At 37.5% G+C, this 22,965-nt stretch overlaps 1 protein-coding gene and 1 pseudogene across 1 annotated transcript; both read right to left on the minus strand.

Annotated features, from left to right (window-relative positions):
* Positions 1-9,689: 9,689 nt before the first annotated feature.
* Positions 9,690-10,888, minus strand: LOC123705121 (annotated as a pseudogene).
* Positions 10,889-11,807: 919 nt separating this feature from the next.
* On the minus strand, positions 11,808-18,986 carry LOC123705325. Its single transcript, XM_045654067.1, has 3 exons — positions 18,901-18,986; positions 14,640-14,746; positions 11,808-13,342 (listed from the first exon to the last, which is right to left on the minus strand). Exons 1-3 carry the CDS (start codon positions 18,984-18,986, stop codon positions 11,808-11,810), a joined length of 1,728 nt encoding a protein of 575 aa, XP_045510023.1.
* Between the last annotated feature and the right edge of the window lie 3,979 nt (positions 18,987-22,965).

Consider the following 22,965-nt stretch of genomic DNA (forward strand, 5'->3'; position numbering starts at 1 on the left):
GGAAAAACGTTTTTAATTTCATTGCTTTTGGCGAGGATCAGATCGCGAAATGATGTTGCTCTAGCGTTGGCTTCATCTGGAATAGCTGCGACTCTGCTACAATTTACTGCTTACAATTTCCAGTACGTCTGGCCTTTGCGATGACCATATATAAATCGCAAGGACAGTCGTTAGAAGTTTGTGGAATCAACTTCGAGTTTCCCTGTTTCGCGCATGGACAATTATACGTCGCGTGTTCGCGCGTCGGGAAACCGTCTTCTTTGTTTATTTACGCACCACAAAACAAAACAAAAAATATAGTTTAAGAGAAAGCTTTAAATTAATAAACAGACTGTATTTTAACAGTCTGTGTCTGTGAATATCAAATTTAAACCTTATCAATAGCCAGTATTTCAGGAAAACTCTGTTTTGTAAGTAAGCAACATGATGTATCGAAAAAAATAATAAAACTTCATGCTTTATTCAGTAAATGCTTTTTTATTAAATACGGATTCGATTTGTTTGTTTTAAAATCATTTTATACAAAGGATTAGGTCTTTTATTTATCGATGAGGCAGTACGGAGTCTGCCGTGTCAGCTAGTAAACTGTATAAAAACTGTGTAACATTGATGTAATAAAAAACTCTCTCTTTCAGAGCAACACATATCTATTGTTTTTCTGTTCATCATTAGTCATTACTACCTAAATTGTATAAGAACATTATAAAAACAAGTTTTAACTAGTTTTCAAACATAAGTAATGGATAAATTAAAATATGAATTCATGGTCAAGGCCAGTGAAGATGTTAAAACAAATATAATTTGTGTAACGAAAATAACGGATTTAGAGGGCACAACCTTTGCCATCCCAGATAAATTACAACCTGTTAGACTGCATGAGGCTATAGCACAGACCCAAATATTTCAAAAAGTAAAGGCCACATTACAAAGACGACATGAGAAACGACAAGTATAAGTGTCCATGAAACCGGAGATGAAGAGTTTATTGCGATGAAGATGGGAATATACAATTTATGGGATACTTATTGGAGGAGCAAACAGAACCACCATCTGCTACATCATGAATTTCCGAAGAATCACTATAAAAGACCATTGAGGGCTTCGCTGAAATGAAAAAAGATAAATCAAAACCACACATCATCATCACATTGGCAGATAGGCAGAAAAATTTGTTATTGAAAAATTCAAGTAAAATGTAAGTTTATAACATTTTATGGTGGCAGTACACATGGGGCCAACGTGTTGGGCCAACGGGTTGGGCCAACGTGTAGAGAGCTACTTGGCGGTATGTTGGCTTCATTAGTGTAGTTGGCGCCAATATTGGCAGGCCATCCGAATGTTGTCGGTTTTTTGTGCACACTTCAAAGGATCTTGGCGCGCTCCGCAAACAGCGTTCACACGTTGGTGTCTTCTTCAGTTTGTTGTTACTCATCAGCGGAGACAGTATCGTTGCGCGTCAATGAAATTTACGTTTCCATGTTCCGATAGCGATGGCGGCGCCGATATGGACAAGCAATGAGGTTTTACAATTCGTAGAATTGTATCGACATGAATGAATAATTTGTAATCCACGGCATGAACTACACAAAAATAAAAACCATATGACTCAATAAATTAGATGTTTTATTTTCTATTTATTATATTATTCTAGATGTTTTTCATAACTCACTTTCATACATTTTCGATAAAAAATGAATATATTTATAAAATGAGTAAAATAGTATGAAACAGTTAAGTACTTGTTCTTAAAAATTAAATAACAACATACAATGAGCATGATTTTGATCAAATTGTGCTTTAGGTATTACATAAATAATATTATCAAATATCACCAATCAATACATCCGTCCGTACTCTTTAAGTTTCGTTTTATAGTTAAAATTAAATGTAAAATGTACAAATTTTAAACATTTGAAAAAATCTTAACATATTTTTTTAATAATGTTTTATTTGTACAGAAATAAAAAAGGAAAATAGAGATTGAAAATGGTATCATCATAGACAGTAGAGTACACTCAATGTTATTGGTGCACATGTACGTAATAATAATAATAATTAAACGCACTGTATAAATAAATTGCCGCGGCTGCAAGAACTTCTACGGACTACGTCCATCTTTGAAGCGCCAATGCAGAATGATCAGTACGCCAATGTGTGAACAGGAATCTTGAATCCTTCATTTTTACCCAACACGTTGGCCCAACGTTCGTCTTAATATTAAAACAAGAAGAAACATAAATAAGAATTGTACAGTCTTCGTACATTAGCTTTATTGCGCGTTGTCAGCATTTTACGCGGACACGCGGCATTATAATACATTTCATTAGTTCGCGTTCGATCGCCACCGCTATCGCGCGTTCTCACGACCATAACCATTAACCATATTATAGAGTTAAGGCAATAAAGGCAATTATTGTACTTAATTCTTTTATTTACTCCGTACGGGACCTACAACCCCGTACATCGTGGTCCTTCGAGCTTAAGTCGTGACTACTCAATTGGTTTAATATTAACTTCTCGAATACCTTACTTAATGTTGGTAAAATAGAGATAGGTCTATAATTGTTACAGTCTTCTTGATCGCCCTTCTTAAATAGAGGTATAACTTTACTAAGCTTTAGTAAATTAGGAAATGTACCATAGTCACAACACTTATTAAATATGAAAGCTAAATTTTTCGCAATATTTTCTATTATATTATTAACTAAATTTACGGACATTCCCCTAAGATCACAAGTATTTTTTAGATTAAGCGTCTTAAAGGCAGTAACAATATCACTAGCAGTTACGTGTCGTAATTCAAATAATGTACTGCACCCCGCAACATGGTCCCTCATAAAGGTTTCTGCAAGTGCTGAAGACGAATTTAAACTATTAGTAATAGTAGCAGGGACACTACTGAAGAATTCTTCAAAAGCAAGCGCAACATCAGCACTTTTGTCAATAACCCTGTCATTATTTACAAGTTTTATTATTATGATTTGCTTTTACCCATTTCACCGTTGATAATAGACCAAACTGTTTTAACTTTATTACTAGAGTCGCGTATTTTATCTTTGATATACAAACGCTTTGCAGTAAAACAAATTTTTTTTTAAATTTTTGAGTAATTTCTAACATAACTAAGGAAAGATGGGTCTTTACTATATTGCTTCATACCATATAATTCATAAAGAATGTTCCTGCACCTATGTATACTAGCTGTCGCCCATTTACTAAATGGTAAATCCTTGGTAATATTTAAAGATTTAACTTTAAATATTTTTTTAAAATATGGCGCTTAATCTAGATTAGAGTATAAATAGCAACTTAAGGTACCTAAATACCTATTAAATAATATTATTTCCCAGCATAAAACTTAATAATATCATTTCTTGATAATTTCACATTAAATATGATTGTGTTTTTTCATTTTTAGTTACAAAAGAAAATTGAAAGTAAATAATAAAAAGATAAGTAAAATAAAATATTAAATAAACAACGGAACCGTATTTTTAAAAGGCGGCATTTCACAAACAAAAGGGGGCGTTACCTTTGCTAGTTGCACAAAGACACCGCCGCCGGCACGTGTAAGCGTCCGCGCATTTTAATAATTGCACAAATTTTGTTAAATTGTTAGTTCTCCACCAAACGTCTTAGCGTAATGGCTGTGATATTAGCTGTGATAGATCTGCGCGGGAGATTCGGGGTCGTTACTCGTTAGTCGAAATTCTTATTTTGTGTTTATAATAATCAGTTAAAGTTATTAGAGCAGTGGTTGCATAAATCCATGATAATACATTTAAGTAATTAAGTATTTACGAGATTTTCTTATGTTACTTAGTTATTTTAAGAAGTGATTGATATTTGGAGTACCAAGTAGGTATAATATTTAATACATTATGTAATATTTGTTTACCTTCGTCACTCATCATTCGTCATCATTGTGCAATATGTACCTATTACGAATTACGATCCTGTGATTCCTGTGCATGATAATCAGGTGAGTGTTTGCATTTTGAAACCGTTGATTTCACAGAGGTTAATTTCTTCTGGTAAATATGACACCGTGTGCATGTAATTGGTGTTTACGACACATCTACCTAATTACGAAAAATCATAAGTGAAACATACTTTCTATTTCTTAAATCAAAGTATTATTATTCATTTTCACTAATAATTATTAATTTAATAGCTTTAACCCAAATGGAAAATAGGGTAAGGTCGTATAATTATCAATAATTATTAATACTTTAGACTTATTTTATTAAATAAATAAATTTATTATTTAGCTTTCACAACTTAGTAGGTTTTATTACAATAATTATTTTGTCAGTAATCTTAATTATGTAGGTACAGGTAGTTGTTATGACTTACGAGTATGAGGGAGTCGTACTTTATTTTTATCGTTATGAAAACTTTGATAAATATTTTTTTTGTTGTTTACGGAACGTGTAGTTATGTGTATTAGCTTAATGAAGTTTTTCGATTCATGAAAAATCTGAAGACTTCCTCGTAAAATTAATAGTATAAGTAAATACCTAGGAAAGCAAAAGTAAAAAACACATTGCATAATGCAGACAAAAATAAAAATTAAAAAAACTTAAGTTAGGATTAAAATATGTTAAAAGTAAAAAGTATTAAAAGGGCTCGACCGCGGTCAGTTTCAGTTTCAGTTTTTTTTTTTGTAAAATAAACGATTATTTTTGTACCTATGTGTTTTGTATACTCTAAAAATATTATCCAAACAGTAGGTATTTATTTCCGAGGTTCGAGGTTAAGCATAGCGTTCGAGTCCGCGTTCGGTCAATGACCGCTTATGTATAACGCTCCGCGTATGATCCGCGTAGTTAGGGTTACGAACACAAAGTTTATTGAAAAGTTGTAAGATAATTTTTCCTGCACGACCGGATTTTTTAAATATTTTTTACAGCATCAGAAGGTTAAACACTATATGCTCCATTAGGCCTACGATAGGACATCCGTGACACCCTGTATACGTAAAGATATAAAATGTTTTATCTAATTTTAGAAAACAGAATAAATTTATCGTTATATATTTGATAATAAAGTGGTAAAATCTATAAATTTGTGGCAGAACCGTCACAGAGCAGTTAAACGCTATTATATACAGGGTTACTTGTAAAACACCAGCAACCTCGCAGGATAAGATAGCTAACATCATAAGTAACAACATTTGTTCTACGACTTTTGATAATTTGTTAGATTTTATTTTCATACAAAAATAAATATTCATTTAATTTTCCGTTTGAATATTATAAACTCTACGCGCATTCCAAAAATTACGTAAACAAGAAGCGAACGGGAGGGGAAAGGGGGCGTTGCGTCGTCCTTTCGATAATGAATAGAACATAGACTTACAAATGATAAGAGAGTACAATAAAAGCTTAAAAATCATTTAAAAATAATTTATTGCGTTATGCCAAAAGTCGTAGATCAAATGTTGTTACTTATGAAGTTAGCTATCTTGTCCTGCGAGGTTGCCGGTGTTTTACAAATAACCCTGTATATTGTTTTTAATTCTTTGTTTTGCGAAAAATGTCCTCCTCTGTTCGAATACGTTTGGCCGTGGAGTCTGCCGTTTCACGGGCATAAATACGCCCGTCTCTCGTCCAGACGTAACGCCAATTGAGTCTGTTACCTTCCTCGCGGGCTTTACGGAACAGATCGCGAAATCGATGTTGCTCTAGCGTTGGCTTCATCTGGAATAGCTGCGACTCTGCTAGAAGGTGGGCGAACTGCACATTCTGCCTTAAAATTACCACTAAACATGCAAATCACCGAAACTCCAATTTGCAACGTCGCCAAAAATAGCGCAATGGCCAATATCCTACAGCTATGCACATTGATTGTTTGGGATGAATGCATAATGGCCCATAAGAGGAGGCACTGGACAGAACGTTGAAAGATCTTCGTGACAACCAAAATAGTTTTGGTGGGGCTATGATTCTGTTGTCAGTTGATTTTCGTCAGACTCTTCCAGTTATTCCCCGATCAACCGTTGATGATGAACTGAATGCATGCCTAAAATCATCAAATTTGTTATAGTACGTAAAGACGGACGGATTCATCACATTACCTACAGATTTCTGTGACATCACAGACTCAAAAGTGGAGCTTATTCAGCGAGTTTTCCCAGATATAGCGCAAAAGTTTAATAACCATAATTGGCTGGGTGAACGAGCAATATTAGCAGCGAAAAATAAAGATGACGAGGATCTTAATGCGACCATTCAGAATTTTACGTTTGTAAAGCTAGAAAGGTCAAGTCGGCAGAATCACTCGTTTTATATCTCAAAATTAAGTGCTCATTTAGTGCTAATTTAGTGCTGAAAAGTGAAAACAGATATTAGGTGCTGTGATAGGGGGCTTCCAAGTGCCCCGGCCGGGGCACTTGGAAGCTTGCTCCCCAATCTTAGGGGGCCTGGGGATGGCTGTCGTCGGCTTTATACCGGTGCCATCCGTTCAATGGCCCTTTACGGTGCGCCCATCTGGGCTGACTCTCTTAATGCCCGGACCAGACCCCTTCTGCGTCGTCCGCAGCGGGTCATGGCATTAAGAATATCGAGGGCATATCGGACTGTCTCTTTTGAGGCAGCCTGCGCACTAGCCGGAACCCCCCCATGGGAACTCGACGCTGCGGTACTTGCAGAGGTGTACTGCCGAATTTCCGGGTCCAGGTCTTTGGGGATGGAACCAAATTCCGATGAGGTGTCGCGCTGGAGGGCCACGGCTCGCGAGCGTCTAATGGAGGAGTGGGCGCGGCGGCTCGAGAACCCTACCGTGGGCGTAAGGACGGTGGAAGCCATCCAGCCGGTCCTTTCAGAGTGGTGCAACAGACGGCATGGGGCTCTCACGTTCCGCTTGACACAGGTGCTGTCTGGACACGGATGTTTCGGGCGATACCTGTGTCGAGTCGCGATTCGGGAGCCAACCATGGCCTGCCATTGGTGTCCGAGCGAGGAGGACACAGCGGACCACACGCTGAGTGTGTGTCCTGCGTGGTCCGTGGATAGACAGCGTTTGGTCGCTGCTGTGGGGCCGGATCTCTCGCTACCGTCCGTGGTTCGCGTCATGGTCAGGGACAACAGGTCCTGGGGTGCGGTGGTCGCCTTCTGCGAGGAGGTGATGGCACGAAAGGAGGAGGCGGAGCGGGCTCGTGAGAGGAACCCTCTCGCGGACCCGAGGCGGCGCCTGCGACCTTCAAGGCGACGACGCCGTGTCGCGATCGCTAGCGATCGTGACCTGCCTCCCTAACGATGGGCTCTGGACGATGGGGCGGGGAGTGCTCCATCGTCCGGGGCGATGAGGCGGCAAGAGACGTGTTCCACTCATGCCACCTCGCAGAGGAATGAGGAGGCGCGTACGCGCGCAGTCGTAGAGTAGAGTATTAACGGAGGTGGGCCCGCTACCGGGCGTCCGCTGCCGTGGTCGTGGACGATTTCAAAGGAGTACCCGCGGCCCCGGTTAACTGCGCGGCTTGACGGAACACAGTGGGGTTTTAGTCGGTAAGAATCCGACATAACCCACGGCTCCTTCCCCGGGGGCCGTGGGTATCTTTCGAAGATTTCCCCACTTTAAAAAAAAAAAAAAAAAAAAGGGGGACTGAAAATGAGAACACTGCTAACTTTTTATTAAGCTAGCAGTGTACCATTCGTGACCGCGCTGTGATACAGTTGGAGCCCGAGGCACATCAGCTAATAATTTAGTGCTCAATTAGTGCTGCCTGTACAAGCAAACAGATTTTTCAAAGAAACATTTTTTTCAATTTTCACGTATAGAGAACTGCTGACATAACGATACGAGCAATCATAGAGCTGAAAGATGACTTTAAAATCGGTATTGGTGAAATTGAAAAGCGTTACTAATTAGTGCTAAATTAATGCTACCGATGAACCCAGAAAATTTTTTAGGAAAATCATTTTTCAACAGCCCGCTAGAAAAATCGAAGATTTTCAATAATCAAAAAGTTATAGGCATTATTCTGTTTTGCAAATATCGAGTTTTCATCAGATCTCAATGTTATAAGATCACAGGAAACGACCCTGACTCGCCTAGCGATGTAGCCGCTGTGAGTGTGTGTGTTAAAAAAAATTTTTTTCAAATCAACAACTACTAGTATAACGACGCCAGCAATCTTAAGAGCTAGCTATCGATGCAATGGGATTGACTGCAATGAGTATACGACGAAAGAAGATGTTAAAATTGGTATTTATTAGAATTTAATTTTTTCTACAATTTAAGGTAGTGCTACCGTTACCACAAGAGTCAAATCATAAAACCTAACCTTATTTGATTAATGTAGTAGATTTCCCTATACTAAATCACGTTGGAGAAAGAAAGACAGAGATAAATTTTGAATGTTTTTTATTAATAAATATTCTCATATTCTTGGAAACCATACCGATTATTGTTAAATATGTTCTAGATATTATTTTTTCTCGTTGTCTTGATTTTTATAAGAATCTGAACGTCCAGTTTTGTGAAATAAAATAAAGTCTGTGATTCTCCATAACTCCATAAGGATCAATGGTAAAAGCAAAAATATGTAGATATTAATATCTTTTTATCAGGATTTGATCAGGTTCCAAAAATTTTACTGCTTCATTATAATATAAAGTACCAATATGCCAAATTTCATAAAATCCTGAACGTCAATTCTAAAATCAGTAGTACTACCTTAATAGGTTACAAATTTTTACACAATTATCTACAACATTTTCAGGAGATCTGGTTTTCTTTGAGCCCTATCAAGAAAACGGAGCAGCAGTCATAAAGCAGTTGCAGCAAATCCCGATCGAATTCAAGCGTCCGACAGATTCAAAAATTATGAAACTTGTTGGAATAATCAATTATCATCCTCCAACAGCATGTAAAACTAGAATGCAAAACTTGAATGTAAGAAAAAAAGTGATGAGGAAGAACGTTAGAAATGTTGAAAAGGATGATGATAAAGAAAACGAAGATCATCATAAAGACTGGAAACCAGTAGGGCATTATGTTGTTTGACAGCTGACAACCGACTCGAATATTTTTCTGCGCACAACTGAGAGCAAGTTAGGTGATCTTACCTTACTAGTGACACGGTATTGCTATTCCATCACAAGACGTGGCACGAAGTCAAAAAATCGACCGAAGCTGGTCTAACCACTGTATCAAAATGGTTAGAGGACAACCTTTTATCCCTAAACGCGAAAAAATCCAATCTTATATGTTTTGCCAAAACCAAAGTTACCCTACCAAAAAGCGACTTCAATATCAGAATTCATACATACCCCTGCAATAGACAGAGTCTGGGTGGTAGCAGTTGTAATTGCCAAAGCCTAACACGTGTTGAACAGGCAAATATCTGGGTATCCAGATTGATCATCATCTAAGGTGGTTACCTCATGCTAACTATCTAGCTACGAAAGTCCGTCGATTAGTACATATATTTAAAAACCTTAACTCGGTAGCTAACAAGGACATCCTTATTCTAACATATAAAGCCTTATGCGAAAGCGTTACTGTATCTGCACGTGGGGGGGTATGGCGAAATCACATCTCCTTCCAGTTGAACGAGCACAACGATGTTTAATTAAAGTCGCGCTTAAACTGCTATTTAGACACCCTTCTATTGAACTATACAGGGTGTTCCCGCTTTAGGCTTGGGAACTGGAATTTCTTTAGGGAAACTCAATATTCGTTTTAAAACAATTTATTTTCGAGACCGACACACCTTTGTACAAAGTTTTTAGATAAGTGTAAAAAATACATTCTACCCGGCCAATAAATAATAAATAAAAAATGACAATCTATGTTGTTGAAGCGAATGATTGCTATAATAAGTTTAACAGGCGTAGACATAATCCTCCCCCCGGTGAAAAGCGTAGGTTTTCAAGCTTGAAGGTCTTCAGAAGTGGGCAGAGGACACAGTCGAACCAAAGGTCTTCGAACGCAACCTCTTGTAGTTTTGACGTCCGCAACTCGACAAACGCCATCTGTTCCATGGAATAATCGAAAGATACGTCCCATGCGCCAACAAAGTGGTGGAGAATTATCCTCTTGAAGCAGTACGAGGTTTCCGACGTTTATTTTGATTTGTCAATCTTCCATTTTGTTCGTAGTTGCATTTATGATATATACTCTTTCTGCCATCTCTTCCAGAAGTGTTGGCGGATTTGTTCAAGTCTGCCATATCTATCCAGGGAGCTCTCTTTAGCGTTATCCAATGAAGGAGCCGGTAGTGCATTCAATGGTCTTCCAATTAAAAAGTGCCCTGGGGACAAGGATAGGAAGTCATTCGGGGAAGATGACATGGGACATAGAGGACGGCAATTGAGAATAGCCTCTACTTGAGCAAACAATGTCGAAAGCTCTTCAAACGTAAGATGGGTATTGCCCATGACTCGCTTTATATGATATTTAGCGGACTTAACCCCGGCCTCCCATATTCCACCAAAGTGAGGAGCGTAAGCGGGGATAAAAGAAAATTTTATTCCCTCCTGAGCAGCAAACTCAGACAGAGGTTCTTGATTAGCCTTTAGAAAACTATTTAATTCTTTCGCGGCAGCAACAAAATTTTTACCGTTGTTGGAAAATATTTCGGTTGGCTTTCCACGGCGTGCCACAAATCTGCGAAGTGTCATAATATAAGCGTCTTTTGTCAAATCAGATACGACCTCTAAGTGAATGCATTTGAAGCGCAGACACACAAACAGACATAAGTAGCACTTAACTACTCTAGCACCGCGTCCTTTACGATTTAGAATGAAGAAAGGGCCCGCATAGTCCACTCCAACAGACCTGAAGGGAAAGTCAACGTTGACGCGATTTGCAGGTAAGTCAGCCATTTTTGGATTATAGGTCTGACCACGAAGACGTGTGCAGGTAACGCAGTTTTTGACAACGCGCCTAGTTAGTTTTCTGCCATTGACAGGCCAAACAGACTCGCGGATAATCGACAACAGAAGTTGCGGTCCTGCATGCAGAGATCGAACGTGTTCGCGTTCAAATAGAAGCTTCGTCACATGATGAGTTGAATTTAGAAGAATGGGATGCTTCTTTTCAAATTTATATTCAGATGATCTGAGCCTGCCACCGACTCTTATAAGATTCGCCTGATAATCAAAAAATGGAGATAACGATAAAATATTTGACTTTGGGCTTAAAGGTTTACTATTTGACAACTTATCAAATTCAGAAGTAAAAGTTTGTTTTTGAGACAGCATGCAAATAAAATTAAAAGAATTATTTAATTCGTCAATTGATAAAATGCCGGTGAGTTTATTGTTTTTATTTTGTTTTTTAGAGTTGTGTAAAAATCGTAAAATGTAACTAAAAGTTCTTTGAAGTTTTGTAAATTTAGAATATTTTTTAAAATCAAAATTAATTTCAGATTCGACGGCTGTATGGACATTGATTTCAGGTAAGTCTTCTTCGACACAGGTTCATCCCACTCAACACCCTTGAGCCACAGTTTTTGGAGCAAAATCTTTGGTTGAATAATGCACGGGCTCAAAAGACCTAAGGGATCGAAGATTCGAAATGAACTTGAGAGGATAAGTCTCTTTGTGATTTTGTCACTATGAAGTGGAATTTCGATGGGAAAACTAAAGGCATCCTTCGATGGATCCCTACAAAGTCCGAGAGTGCTCGACGACTCACTGATTGTCAAATGTTCTGTATTAATTTCGTGTAAATTTTGAAACAAGTTTTTTGAATTAGTTTTATACTTTCGTAGAGGAAAACAAGCTGAATTTAGAGCGTTTGAAACTGAATTTTGAAGGTATTTAAGTTGATCTTCATCATCACAGCCGGTGATTAGATCATCGACATAAAAGTCGTGCTGAATGATATTTTTGATTATTTTCGTCCCCACATTCCTGTCCAACCTGCCAAAGACATCTCGTGCTCAAGTAACTGGCACTTGCGGTACCGTAAGTGACAGTACTCAGTCGCAGAGTTTTGATAGGCTGAGACTCATCTTCTCTCCATAATATGAGCTGCAAATTTTGATCTGAACACTCAATTTGAACCTGACGGTACATTTTGGCGATGTCACCTGTCAAAATGAATTTATGTTGCCGAGCTCTCACTAAAATGGAAAAAAGAGAGTCTTGAACATTTGGGCCTAGCATGAGGATGTCATTGACAGAGAAGCCAGAGGTTGTGGGGGCTGAGCCATCGAACACTACTCGGAGTTTGGTAGATTCACTATTTTCCTTTATGACAGCATGGTGACACAAAAAATATGATGGATTTGGAATAAGAGTAGGTGATTCAGATAGATGGCCCATATCAGCGTATTGACGAATGAATTCAACGTATTTTGATTTTAGTTCTTTATTTCGTCTCAATCTTTTCTCAAGATTTAGGAATCGTTTTTTAGCTTGAGAGTATGAATCGCCGAGGCAGTCAGGTGAGTCCTTTAGGGGTAACTTCACACAGAATCTGCCACTTTCTAAGCGAGTGGTGGTATTTAGAAAGTGTTTTTCGCTTGCAAAGTCATTTTGACTTCGAACAGTTTTTTGGGGTAGCTCTTCAAGCTCCCAGAATTTTGTGAGCATTTTGTGAATTTCGTCAGAAGTGGGGTTTGCAATTCTGGCATGATTGCAATGAATAGTTTCTTTACTAAAATAATTGTTGACTGGGCCAGCTATTATCCAGCCGAATTTGGAGTTTTGCAATTTAGGATTATTAGGACCTAAAGAAAGCTGTTCGCTGTTTAGAATGTCCCAGAAGATATCTGCTCCAATTAAAACTTCAATCGGAGCTGGCTTGTAGAACTCAGGGTCCGCCAAAGTAATAGAATTAGGTATTTTGAGAGCTTGAATATCAACTGGGGTCTTAGGTAAGCGGCCCGTCAATTCGTTGAGAACAAGACATGAAAGAGTAACGCTGTAGTTGCTATTTACAGATTTTATTTGAGTGAGACAGCTTTCGTACACTGTATTAGAAGAATTATTACCAATCCCAATGACATTTAATGCCTGCACTGGGCTAGTTCTTAGTGACATTCTTCGTTGCAGGGATTTAGTGATAAATGAAGACTGGCTGCCACAATCCAAGAGAGCGCGAACCTTTTCTACCTGCTTATTAATAGGGTTGAAAACTTCTATCAATGCTGTAGATAGGAGAACATGATTGGACATTTGTCTAGAAAAGGCTGCTACAGATTCGTTTGGTTCAACTTGCTCATCTGTGCTTAAGTTGGCAGTGACGTCATCATTAGAACTATGGAGGAGAGTGTTGTGTTTTTGCTGGCATTGTCGACATGAACCCATGCGGCAGTTACTGACAGGATGCCCTTGTCTGAGGCAATTTCGACATACTTTATATTTATTAACATACGACAGCCTATCTTGAATGTTTTTAGATTTAAATGTAGGACAGTCATAAATTCTGTGATTTCCGTTACAAATTATGCAAAGATAAACATTTTGATTAGATGTAGAAAATGAATTAGTATTTTTATTTTTATCAGATTTATTATGTTTTTGTGAATTTAGTTGTGAGGGACGTGGCGTGAATTGTAATTTGGAATTATTTTGTGATTCATTATAAGTGCCAACCTTATTACGATTTAAAGATTCTAACACATCTGCACGGTTGATTAAAAATCTTTGAAATTGTTGCAAAGTTGGAATGTCATCAATAGTATTTCGATACTCTTCCCATTTAACAAGAGTACATTTATCCAATTTAGAAGACAAAATAAATATTATAAGTACATCCCAATAGTCAGTAGGCTGACCCAGGCTAGACAAGGCGCGAAGATTTTTTGTAACATGATCGACTAAAAAACGCAATGACTTGTCGGACTCACGAGTTAAAGATTGAATGTTAAGTAAAGAATTTAAGTGATGATCAACAAGAAGTCTTTTGTTATTATACCTGTCGCAAAGTAGCGTCCAGGCTGCCTGGTAGTTTGCTGTTGACACTTCGAGATTAGAGACAATCCGTGCCGCATCACCCTCAAGGTAAGAAAGTAAATAATGAAATTTATGTATATCAGTAATATTTTTGTTTTTATGAACCAAATTTGAAAATGTGTCGCGGAACTCTAGCCAACGGAAGTATGAACCATTAAACTTTGAGATCTCGATTCGTGGTAATCTAATATTTGAGTCTTGATGGAAAGAGTCTTCATTGCCCATCGATTTCCTACGATTTTCGTTGTCATTAAATAAATTATCATATTGTTTAATCATTATTTTAGCAGAAGCAATATTTTGAACGAAATCGTTTTCAATGTCGTCTCTTTCATCAATCTCAGAATCTATATTTTCAGAATTAAGAACCTCAATCTCAGTCTGCAACACATCAAACTTTGTTGACAATGCTTCAAATTTGCTAAGTTTCAATTTAAATTCAGCCATTAATACTTCATCCATTGAAGTGGACTCGCTAATTCTGTCCAAATAATTTTTAAATTTTGTGATTTGGCCTTTAATAGCAGACCTTTTTGAATATGAATCTCTTAATAACTTTTGATTAGATTCCGTAGACATTTTGTAAAATAGTTTAATTAAATATTGTTAGGAAAAGGAAGTATGTAATTATTTTCAAATTATGTAATTTTTTTTAATTAATTAATTATTTAAATGCACGTCAACAAGCTTGATAAAATTATGGAAGAAATAAAATGCTTATCTCACGCTCCTCGCCTGGTGGAACCTGCCGCTGGTAGCCGGGCTGCTGTTCACACGCAGCTGCTGCGCAGAAGATCGTGCGAGCGATATTTAGTCGCCTGAGAAGACGGCTCCTGAAATTATTCGGCGAAGTCGAGTTTATAAGCGAGAAGGTGCGATGTTATACGAGATTGTTGTAAACAAAAAATGAATTCAATTTTGAACAAATTAATTACGATTTACGTAAGGGAATATGGCGTGAGGATGTGAGAATAGGTTAGGTAATAAATCAATTGCTATAATTTAAATTGTTTTATGGTGAGGAACGGAAGGAATTAAGGATTTGCACTTAACTTTGTATGAATTTTGAGCTGCACTCCGGCACGACACTTTAGATGTGGCGTTGTTCAGACGAGCAGGTTAGGTATCCCATTCGGCAGGAATCAGTCCCAAAAAGATTGCGCAGATGTGTAGATAACTCATCCGTTTTTGGTCCTGTCACGGTCGCCAAATTGTTCCCGCTTTAGGCTTGGGAACTGGAATTTCTTTAGGGAAACTCAATATTCGTTTTAAAACAATTTATTTTCGAGACCGACACACCTTTGTACAAAGTATTTTAGATAAGTGTAAAAAATACATTCTACCCGATATAATAAAATAAAAATAAAAATGATAATCTATGATGGTGGGTGCGCGATTGCTATTATAAATTAACAGGCGTAGACACAGGGTGTCTCAAAAGAAAGTTTATATTTTGTGGATGAATAAAAAAAAAGTAAGTGGTGTATTGAAAAAAATGTTTATTAATTATTAAAGTGCATAATATGGGAATTTATTTCTTAAAAATAATATCGTCCAAATGCAGTCCATTGCGTTCACGGCACTCTTTTAATCGAACACTAAAATTACAGTATTTATGACAGCTCGGCAAGTAGACACAGTGATGGCTGCCATTTCGTGTCGGATATTTTCTTTTAAATGCACTAGAGAAGTTGGTTTTTTGGCAAACACTTTAGATTTAAGATATATGGAGTTAGATATATGGAGTATAAGAAATAAATTCCCATATTATGTGTTCCGTTTGACGTCCGTAGTCCATTATGAGAGAGTACATCGCCTTTTTCCCCGTGAAGTCGCTAGATGGTGCTAGTTTTAAGCCCGTCACGTGGTACCGCCGCCAGCGCCGCGAGTGGTGGGGACAAAACTCACCACAGTTCCGGCAAGTACACATGTTGTTGGGTTGCGATCTGCTCGTAAAATTGATGTGGCGCCTATGGACCCGACAAGATCGTGGCCTGTTGTGTGTATTTAATTTGAATAAATAAATTAATTAATTAGGAAAAACATTACTATAAGTTAAAAACAGATATTAATGAAAAGATGTATTCCCTATCTCATATAGAGAAATCAACCCCAAAAGTAGAGCTGCCTACATTCGAAGGAAATTACATGCAATGGGTTTCGTTTAAAGATCTATTTATGGAAACTATCCACAATAATCCGTCACTTTCTAATACACAAAAGTTACAGTTTCTCAAGAGTAAAGTTAAGGGCGAGCCTTAAAAAATGATCCAACATCTCCAAATCAGCTCTGATAATTATCTTATATCTTGGAATATCCTCAGTCATCGTTATGATAAACGATTAATCTTTACATCTCACCTTAATAACCTCTTAAATATCCCTAACCTTCAATATCAGTCATATCAACATATTAAACGGATTCACGATATTACATATGAGAGCATTAATGCAATTGAAAACCTTGGCATTAACGTATCATCGTGGGACCCTTTTCTTGTTTGTATATTATCTCAGAAGTTAGACACAGAGACATAAAATGATTACATGCAATCCTTAAAGTCGCCCAGAGAGATACCTGTATTGCAAGACTTTTTACAGTATTTAGAAACCAAGTTTATGACGCTAGAGACCTCACGAAAAAAGCATGAAAGCTACACTACAAAGGCATTTAATCAACCATCCAATCAGCATACACATTTAAGAAACTATAATAATCAATCATCCTTTTCTAAAAACTATAATCATAAATTTAAACAAAGTTTTAATAATCCATATTCTACAAATCATGCTATTTCGCAACGAACGTATTCCAGTAATATAACAAATGTAAAACTCAAGCGGTGTCCGATGTGCAATTCTTGTGAACATCGCCTTTATACATGTCCGACATTATTATTATTATGTTTCTCGTTTCCATAATACTCGGGTACCACCATAAGGACGGTACCCGGATCTTTGGAAGGCTTACGTGGGGACACGGATCCAACACGCAGAGGCCCTTTGAGAATTTTAATGTGTTGTGGGACACCAGCCGCAGCCTGCCCATAACTGCACTATAGAGATACAGCCCTGGGCAGTCCGCGGCCGATGTAGGACTATTGTGAGAAATGGATGCAAAATAAACCGGGCTATGGATTGGGATGCTAAGTGGACTGGTATTGGGGACTATGGGAAACTATGGCACCTGCCTTTCTACTAAAAGAAAGTAAGAATATGTTGGCAGGTGGTGACTCGCCCTCTCACTGTATGGGCCCCCGAAATAAGTCGCTGCAATAGTGCGACAAGGGGGCAACATATTGTGAGCAGCTAAGGGTGGAGAGGCGTCCCTGGACTTTAAACTACGATCACGCGCTCCCTGAGGGTCCAGCATCACGTGCCCACTCGCCACTTACGATTCGCATCCACCCTTCGAGCTAAAAGCTCTCGCGACTCCACTCTGGCCGGCCGGTTAAGGCAAGCCAGAGGTGGGGGGTCCTGTCCTCGTCAGACTTCACTCCGACCGGCCGGTAAAGGCAAGCCGGAGATGAAGACAGGGTCCTCCCCCGGGAGCACTCGGTTCCCGCGGGGTCGCTACTCCCCGACACCCCGCCACAAGGTGTCCTGCGGGTTGACTGATTGCACGGGTGAAATATCTATTGTCACATAGACAATAGATATTCCAACCGTGGGCGATGGGGTCGTCACATCCCTACGCCCTTATTATTATTATTATTACAAATGCATCCTTATGAGCGAAGAAAAACGGTTGAAAACATGAAACTTTGCCTCAACTGCCTACATTACCACGAAGGAATGAAATGCTTTTCACGGATATTGTGTAAGCAATGTAATAAAAATCATAATACCCTTTTACACGAATGTTTCACGTCACAAAATATGACACCAGCAGCGTCCCGTTCGAGGTTCCACGTGCCTCGTTCGAAACCTTTACGCCCACAAGAAGAAAACATGAACACATTAATATACACTCCATGTGACCCCAGCGAAATATTACTAGCTACTGCAATTGTCAAGGTTCAAGCAGCAGATGGATCTTACCTTAACATGAGAGCGCTTCTAGATCAGGGCTCCCATATCTCAATTATAAACGCCGCAAAACTGTTAAAAGTACCCCGTCAAAAATGCAATGGATATATCTCTGGTATTGGAAAGAAAAATAATAATGGTAATCGTAAAATAATCATGAAGTGCATGTCATCAGTAAACAAGCTTTCAGCTTTGAAACGGATGCGTTTATAATGAAAAAGCTTGTGAGGAATTTACCAAGCCGTACAATACAAAAACCTGATTGGTCCACGCTTGATCAAATAAAATTAGCCGACTCAGAATTTTACAAAAGTAGGCAATTTTTATTTTATTTTATTGATATATTATTAGGTGCTGATGTTTATTCTGAAATTCTTATGGATGGTATTTGCCGCTCTAATGCTATGCTATACAGCCTTGCGAGTTGTGTTCAACGCTTCCTCGAAAACTTTAAATGGATTAACCCTTAATGATCTCATGTATAGAGCGCCTAAACTGCAACAAGACCTTCAAATCCTAATTTTTAGATGGCGCCAACTTAAGTACGAGTTTACGGCGGAATAAATCTTGATCTCAAATCCTACAAAGCGATAATTTTTGACCGAAATATCGAAAATCTTTGATCCCTTTACAAGAGATTACATAATAAAATAATGTGATGATTATGATTATCTTACTATGAAGCGATCTATTGTTAAGCTACAAATATAAATACTATTAATGAATCTACGATAAGGAAGAAATTAAAACATCGAAAACAAAGAATTCATATCTCAAAACAATATGTCCCATGATAAAAGAAGAACTAACACAATGCGACGCTATATTATTACAGCTTGAGCACGAGTTCAGCGAATTGGAATTCTATAATAACATTTTATTTATGAGTGATTCATTTCATATGGGAGCTGAATGAGTATGTATTAATTGGAATTCTGGTTGTTGTGGCAATAACTACGTATTGGAGACAGCTGCGTCGTCGACGAGCTCCAACAGAGCCGGCGGTGGAGGCTGCGACCAGCGTCGCGGTCCCCACCCGGCCATCTCCAACCCCGGTGACAAGTGATTGTGTGATAAGCGTTAGTGAGTGTGATGTGCGCGTAAATAAACATGACCAAGCCTCGTCCCCAATTTTTCGAGTGTTTTCGCTTCCAAACTTAAGTGAATCTCTGTAACGCTATTAAAAAAAAACAATTGTTACTAAATCTTGTAACCTTATCAATGTATCTTCATCTTTTACTCATAACTAACACAATCATTTAATAAATAGACTCTAAATTGTTTTATCACCTTGTTAGTTTTAAGTTCATCTTTCATCAAGTTACTTACCCTCATCTTTTCCTCCCCCGGGAACATGTACGATTAAGACATCGTACAGACAATATACAAGTTCCCGGAATACAACGCGTCGATTTTGCACCTTTCATTGTAATGTATTAATTATTTTACCACAAAATAAGTTAGTTCGCATTCGGATTCCGCACCGGGCGGAGCTCCATCCTAGATCTCACCTCATCCCATAAGTTTATCCTTATAGTGAACAAATAAATATATCTCAAATCCCAATCTCATATCTTATCAACTTTAACCCCAACCCCCCATCACAGATATCACATAGGTACATTTCCCACCTTACAGAAAGGGAATACACGTAATGAGAGATGCCCTGTTCCCTTTTTAAAAGTAAATTTGCAGTAAGATCGTTCTAGCCCCTCGATTTTACAATAAGTTAAGTGAAAAACATAAAGTTAAAGCTCTCAATAGGAATATATTCAAAAAAACGGTTTTAACCTGGCTTAAAAATTATGACTATGACAGTCTTGAAAATTTAATTCGTATTTAGATCATTATAATAAATAGTCTCACACACACACACACGCACGCACACACACACACACACACACATAAACACACGCACACACATACACACACACACACTACTTCCGATTGAAGTCCTAACAGAAGAACGGAAGAACCTATACAATCGCAAGAAAACCGACACTACACTCACAATAGCTGAGTTGAAAACGGATGAAAGACGAAGGAGTATCGAAAGGTGGCAACATATATGGGATACCTCCACTAAATGAAGATGGACCCATCGCCTCATTCCGCAAATTGAATCATGGGTCAACCGCAAACATGGCGAAGTTAATTACTACCTGGCCCAGATGCTTTCTGGGCACGGTTGTTACCGAGAATACCTGCACCGGTTCAAACACGAAGACTCTCCAGACTGCACAACATGCAGCGGACAGAACGAAAACGCCGAGCATGTATTCTTCGCATGTCCAGATTACCAGGAAGCTCGGCAGACTTGGAAAAACATCATTGGAGCAGACGTTCGTCCTAAAACGCTGGTAGCAGCGATGCTCTCATCTAAGCAAACATGGGAAGCAACAAGCAACTTCGCAACAGAGGTATTAAAAGACCAACGAAGAAAGGAGCAGATGCGAAAAGCTGTGGCGTAATACCTAATTAAGAAGAAGAGCAGCAATGCCATACGTCCCCCCGTGAAGTAAAGCCTAACGGCCATCCCGCGGGGATACGGACTGGAGAAAGAGGGTTGTTTTAGTCGGTAGGGACCATGAGACCATGATCGAGACCGACATACCAGGTCACAGATCTAGACCTGAACGGTATTTTTTCCCTCTATAAAAAAAAATAAAAAAAACACACACACACACATACACACACATAAACACACTCATACTTATACATCCATACACACACTGTTTGTTTTTGGACTTTGGATTAACTTTTTCTACTTTCTTAAATTTATGTTTCTCTCTTTTTTTTAATTCATGCAAGGGATCAATCCTAGGGAAGGAACAGGTCCCCTTAATACAGGTTATACCTAGTAAGGGGCCTGAACCCCAATCTATTGTAAAGATTTTATTTATTTATTTTATTAATGGAGGGAAAAAGTTTATATCAAAAGGAACAGGAGTAAGAGAGTCAAGTACTTTTCAAAAAAAATGTTCGGCTTCATTTAGCGTTAATGTATCGAAAGCTGGAAACAGTTTATTTATTTCATCAAGAAATTTACAGCATAATCACCTGGTTACAAAAGAATTATTTGACTATCTTCCTCAAGCTAGGAGAATGTCTTTAGAAAAAAAATCTAAAGTAAAAGAGTTATTAAATTTAAAGAAATAGGGAAAGTTTACATTAATTTACCGTAGTTATATGCTTTTTATGAGTACCTACTGGACCTATGACAGAAGGGTCACGTTAAAAAAAAATTATTGAACAGATTTTTTAATTAAGGTAAGATCCCCAATAGATGCTCAGGTACCAGTACATAATCACTCCATGCATTTGTATATCTATGTTCGTGAATATAGATAAATAGATGTTATCGGACGATTAAATTAATTTATTCATCCGATAATCGGACGATTAAATTATTTTATTCATCCGATAATCGGACGATTAATGGTTATTTTAATTATCCGTTTAGCGGACAACTAGCAATAACCAAATTCAAATTCTTGTTCGTAATAACCTAGTGAGTGAGCAGTGAGAACGTATATGGGCTGACGATGATGATGATCCTAATTTAATTTAAATGTGACATTGTTATAGAAATATGTAATTTTTCATGTTACCTAAATAAATAAAACTTGTGTTTTCATAAAACATTTTTATTGTACCTTTAGATTGTACCTATCAACATCATTCAATAAATTGGTTATAACAACTAGATACTAGGTTATTACGAACAAAAATTTACTATTAATTTACTGCTTTCTTTTATCTTTGTCTTTATTTTTCTTGTTAATTGCTCTTCTAGTATGAGATCTCTCCACTTTCCTTCGGACTCCGAATTTTTTTTCGTAATTTAAACCAGATCCAGTTTACCTTCTACTAAGTGAAATTGAACCGCGATTTTTCTTCAACATTATTGTATTTATTCAACTCAAAATAAAATTAAAATAACACAAGAAAAATCACAACAAAACAATCTCCAAATAACATCAAACATTTGTAACCATGGTAACGACCAAATCGTTTGACATATAAACCAGTAAACGTAAAAGTTACTAGTAGTCTGGGATACATCGCCCATTTTTGCGAGTGATTACTATCATGCTAATTTTCCGTGAGTAGCTTTATTTTGAGAAGACGCCCAATAATTTCCTGTACGGAACTCTCGATTGTGGTAGCTAACTGAGGTAACAAGGATAAAATATGTCGATTCTATGGTTCTCAAATATTTATTACTAACTGATTTTTTTTTGTTCAATCTCAAGATAATTATCTAAATTATTCGAAAAAATATTTGTCCTACAAAATCTATGGTTTGATCAAAGAGTCCCCTCTTTCCAATGTGTATCGATAACGAGGTCATCATAAATGATTACTAACCAGCTAATTTTTTTTTGTTCACTTAGTTAATATTTATACAATTCAACAGACAGGTTGTCCTACAAATTGCGTGGAACGTTATCCCGGTCCTACGCTAAAAAGTTGTAGTACAGATCCTTGATATAAAAATAATTACTGTCAAGCTGAATCTTCGTGAATAGCTTCGTTTCGATGAGTCGCCCAACTATTTCCTATGCGAAAATTCTCAATTGTGGTAGCTAACAGAGGTAGCAATGATACAATATCTCGATTTGATTATTTTCACAAATTTAAAAGAAGTTAGAAAAATTAATAATCGTTAATTTAAATTCAACAAAAAATTGAAAAAAAAATTGTGTTGCTTGGGTTAAACATAAATGAAATTTATGCCAAGCTTGGAGATCAATTATCTTGTTCACTCGCCATATGCCATATTTTTACAGGGAATGATTTCAATCCTGCTTTCTTTCGTAAAGGAAAAAAGAAACCTTTCAGTATTTTAAAGCAAAATGAAAATTTCTTTTTTTTATATTCTACGAATTAAAAATACAGAATTAACAACAACGAATGAGGTAGTTCAAATTATTGAAGAGTATTTATGCAGAATGTATTCATTAAAAACAAAAAATGATCTGAACAAAGGACGGTATGGGTTATTTGAAAAAGGGTATAA

Source organism: Colias croceus, chromosome Z (genome assembly GCF_905220415.1).
Source record: "Colias croceus chromosome Z, ilColCroc2.1".
NCBI lineage: Eukaryota > Metazoa > Arthropoda > Insecta > Lepidoptera > Pieridae > Colias > Colias croceus.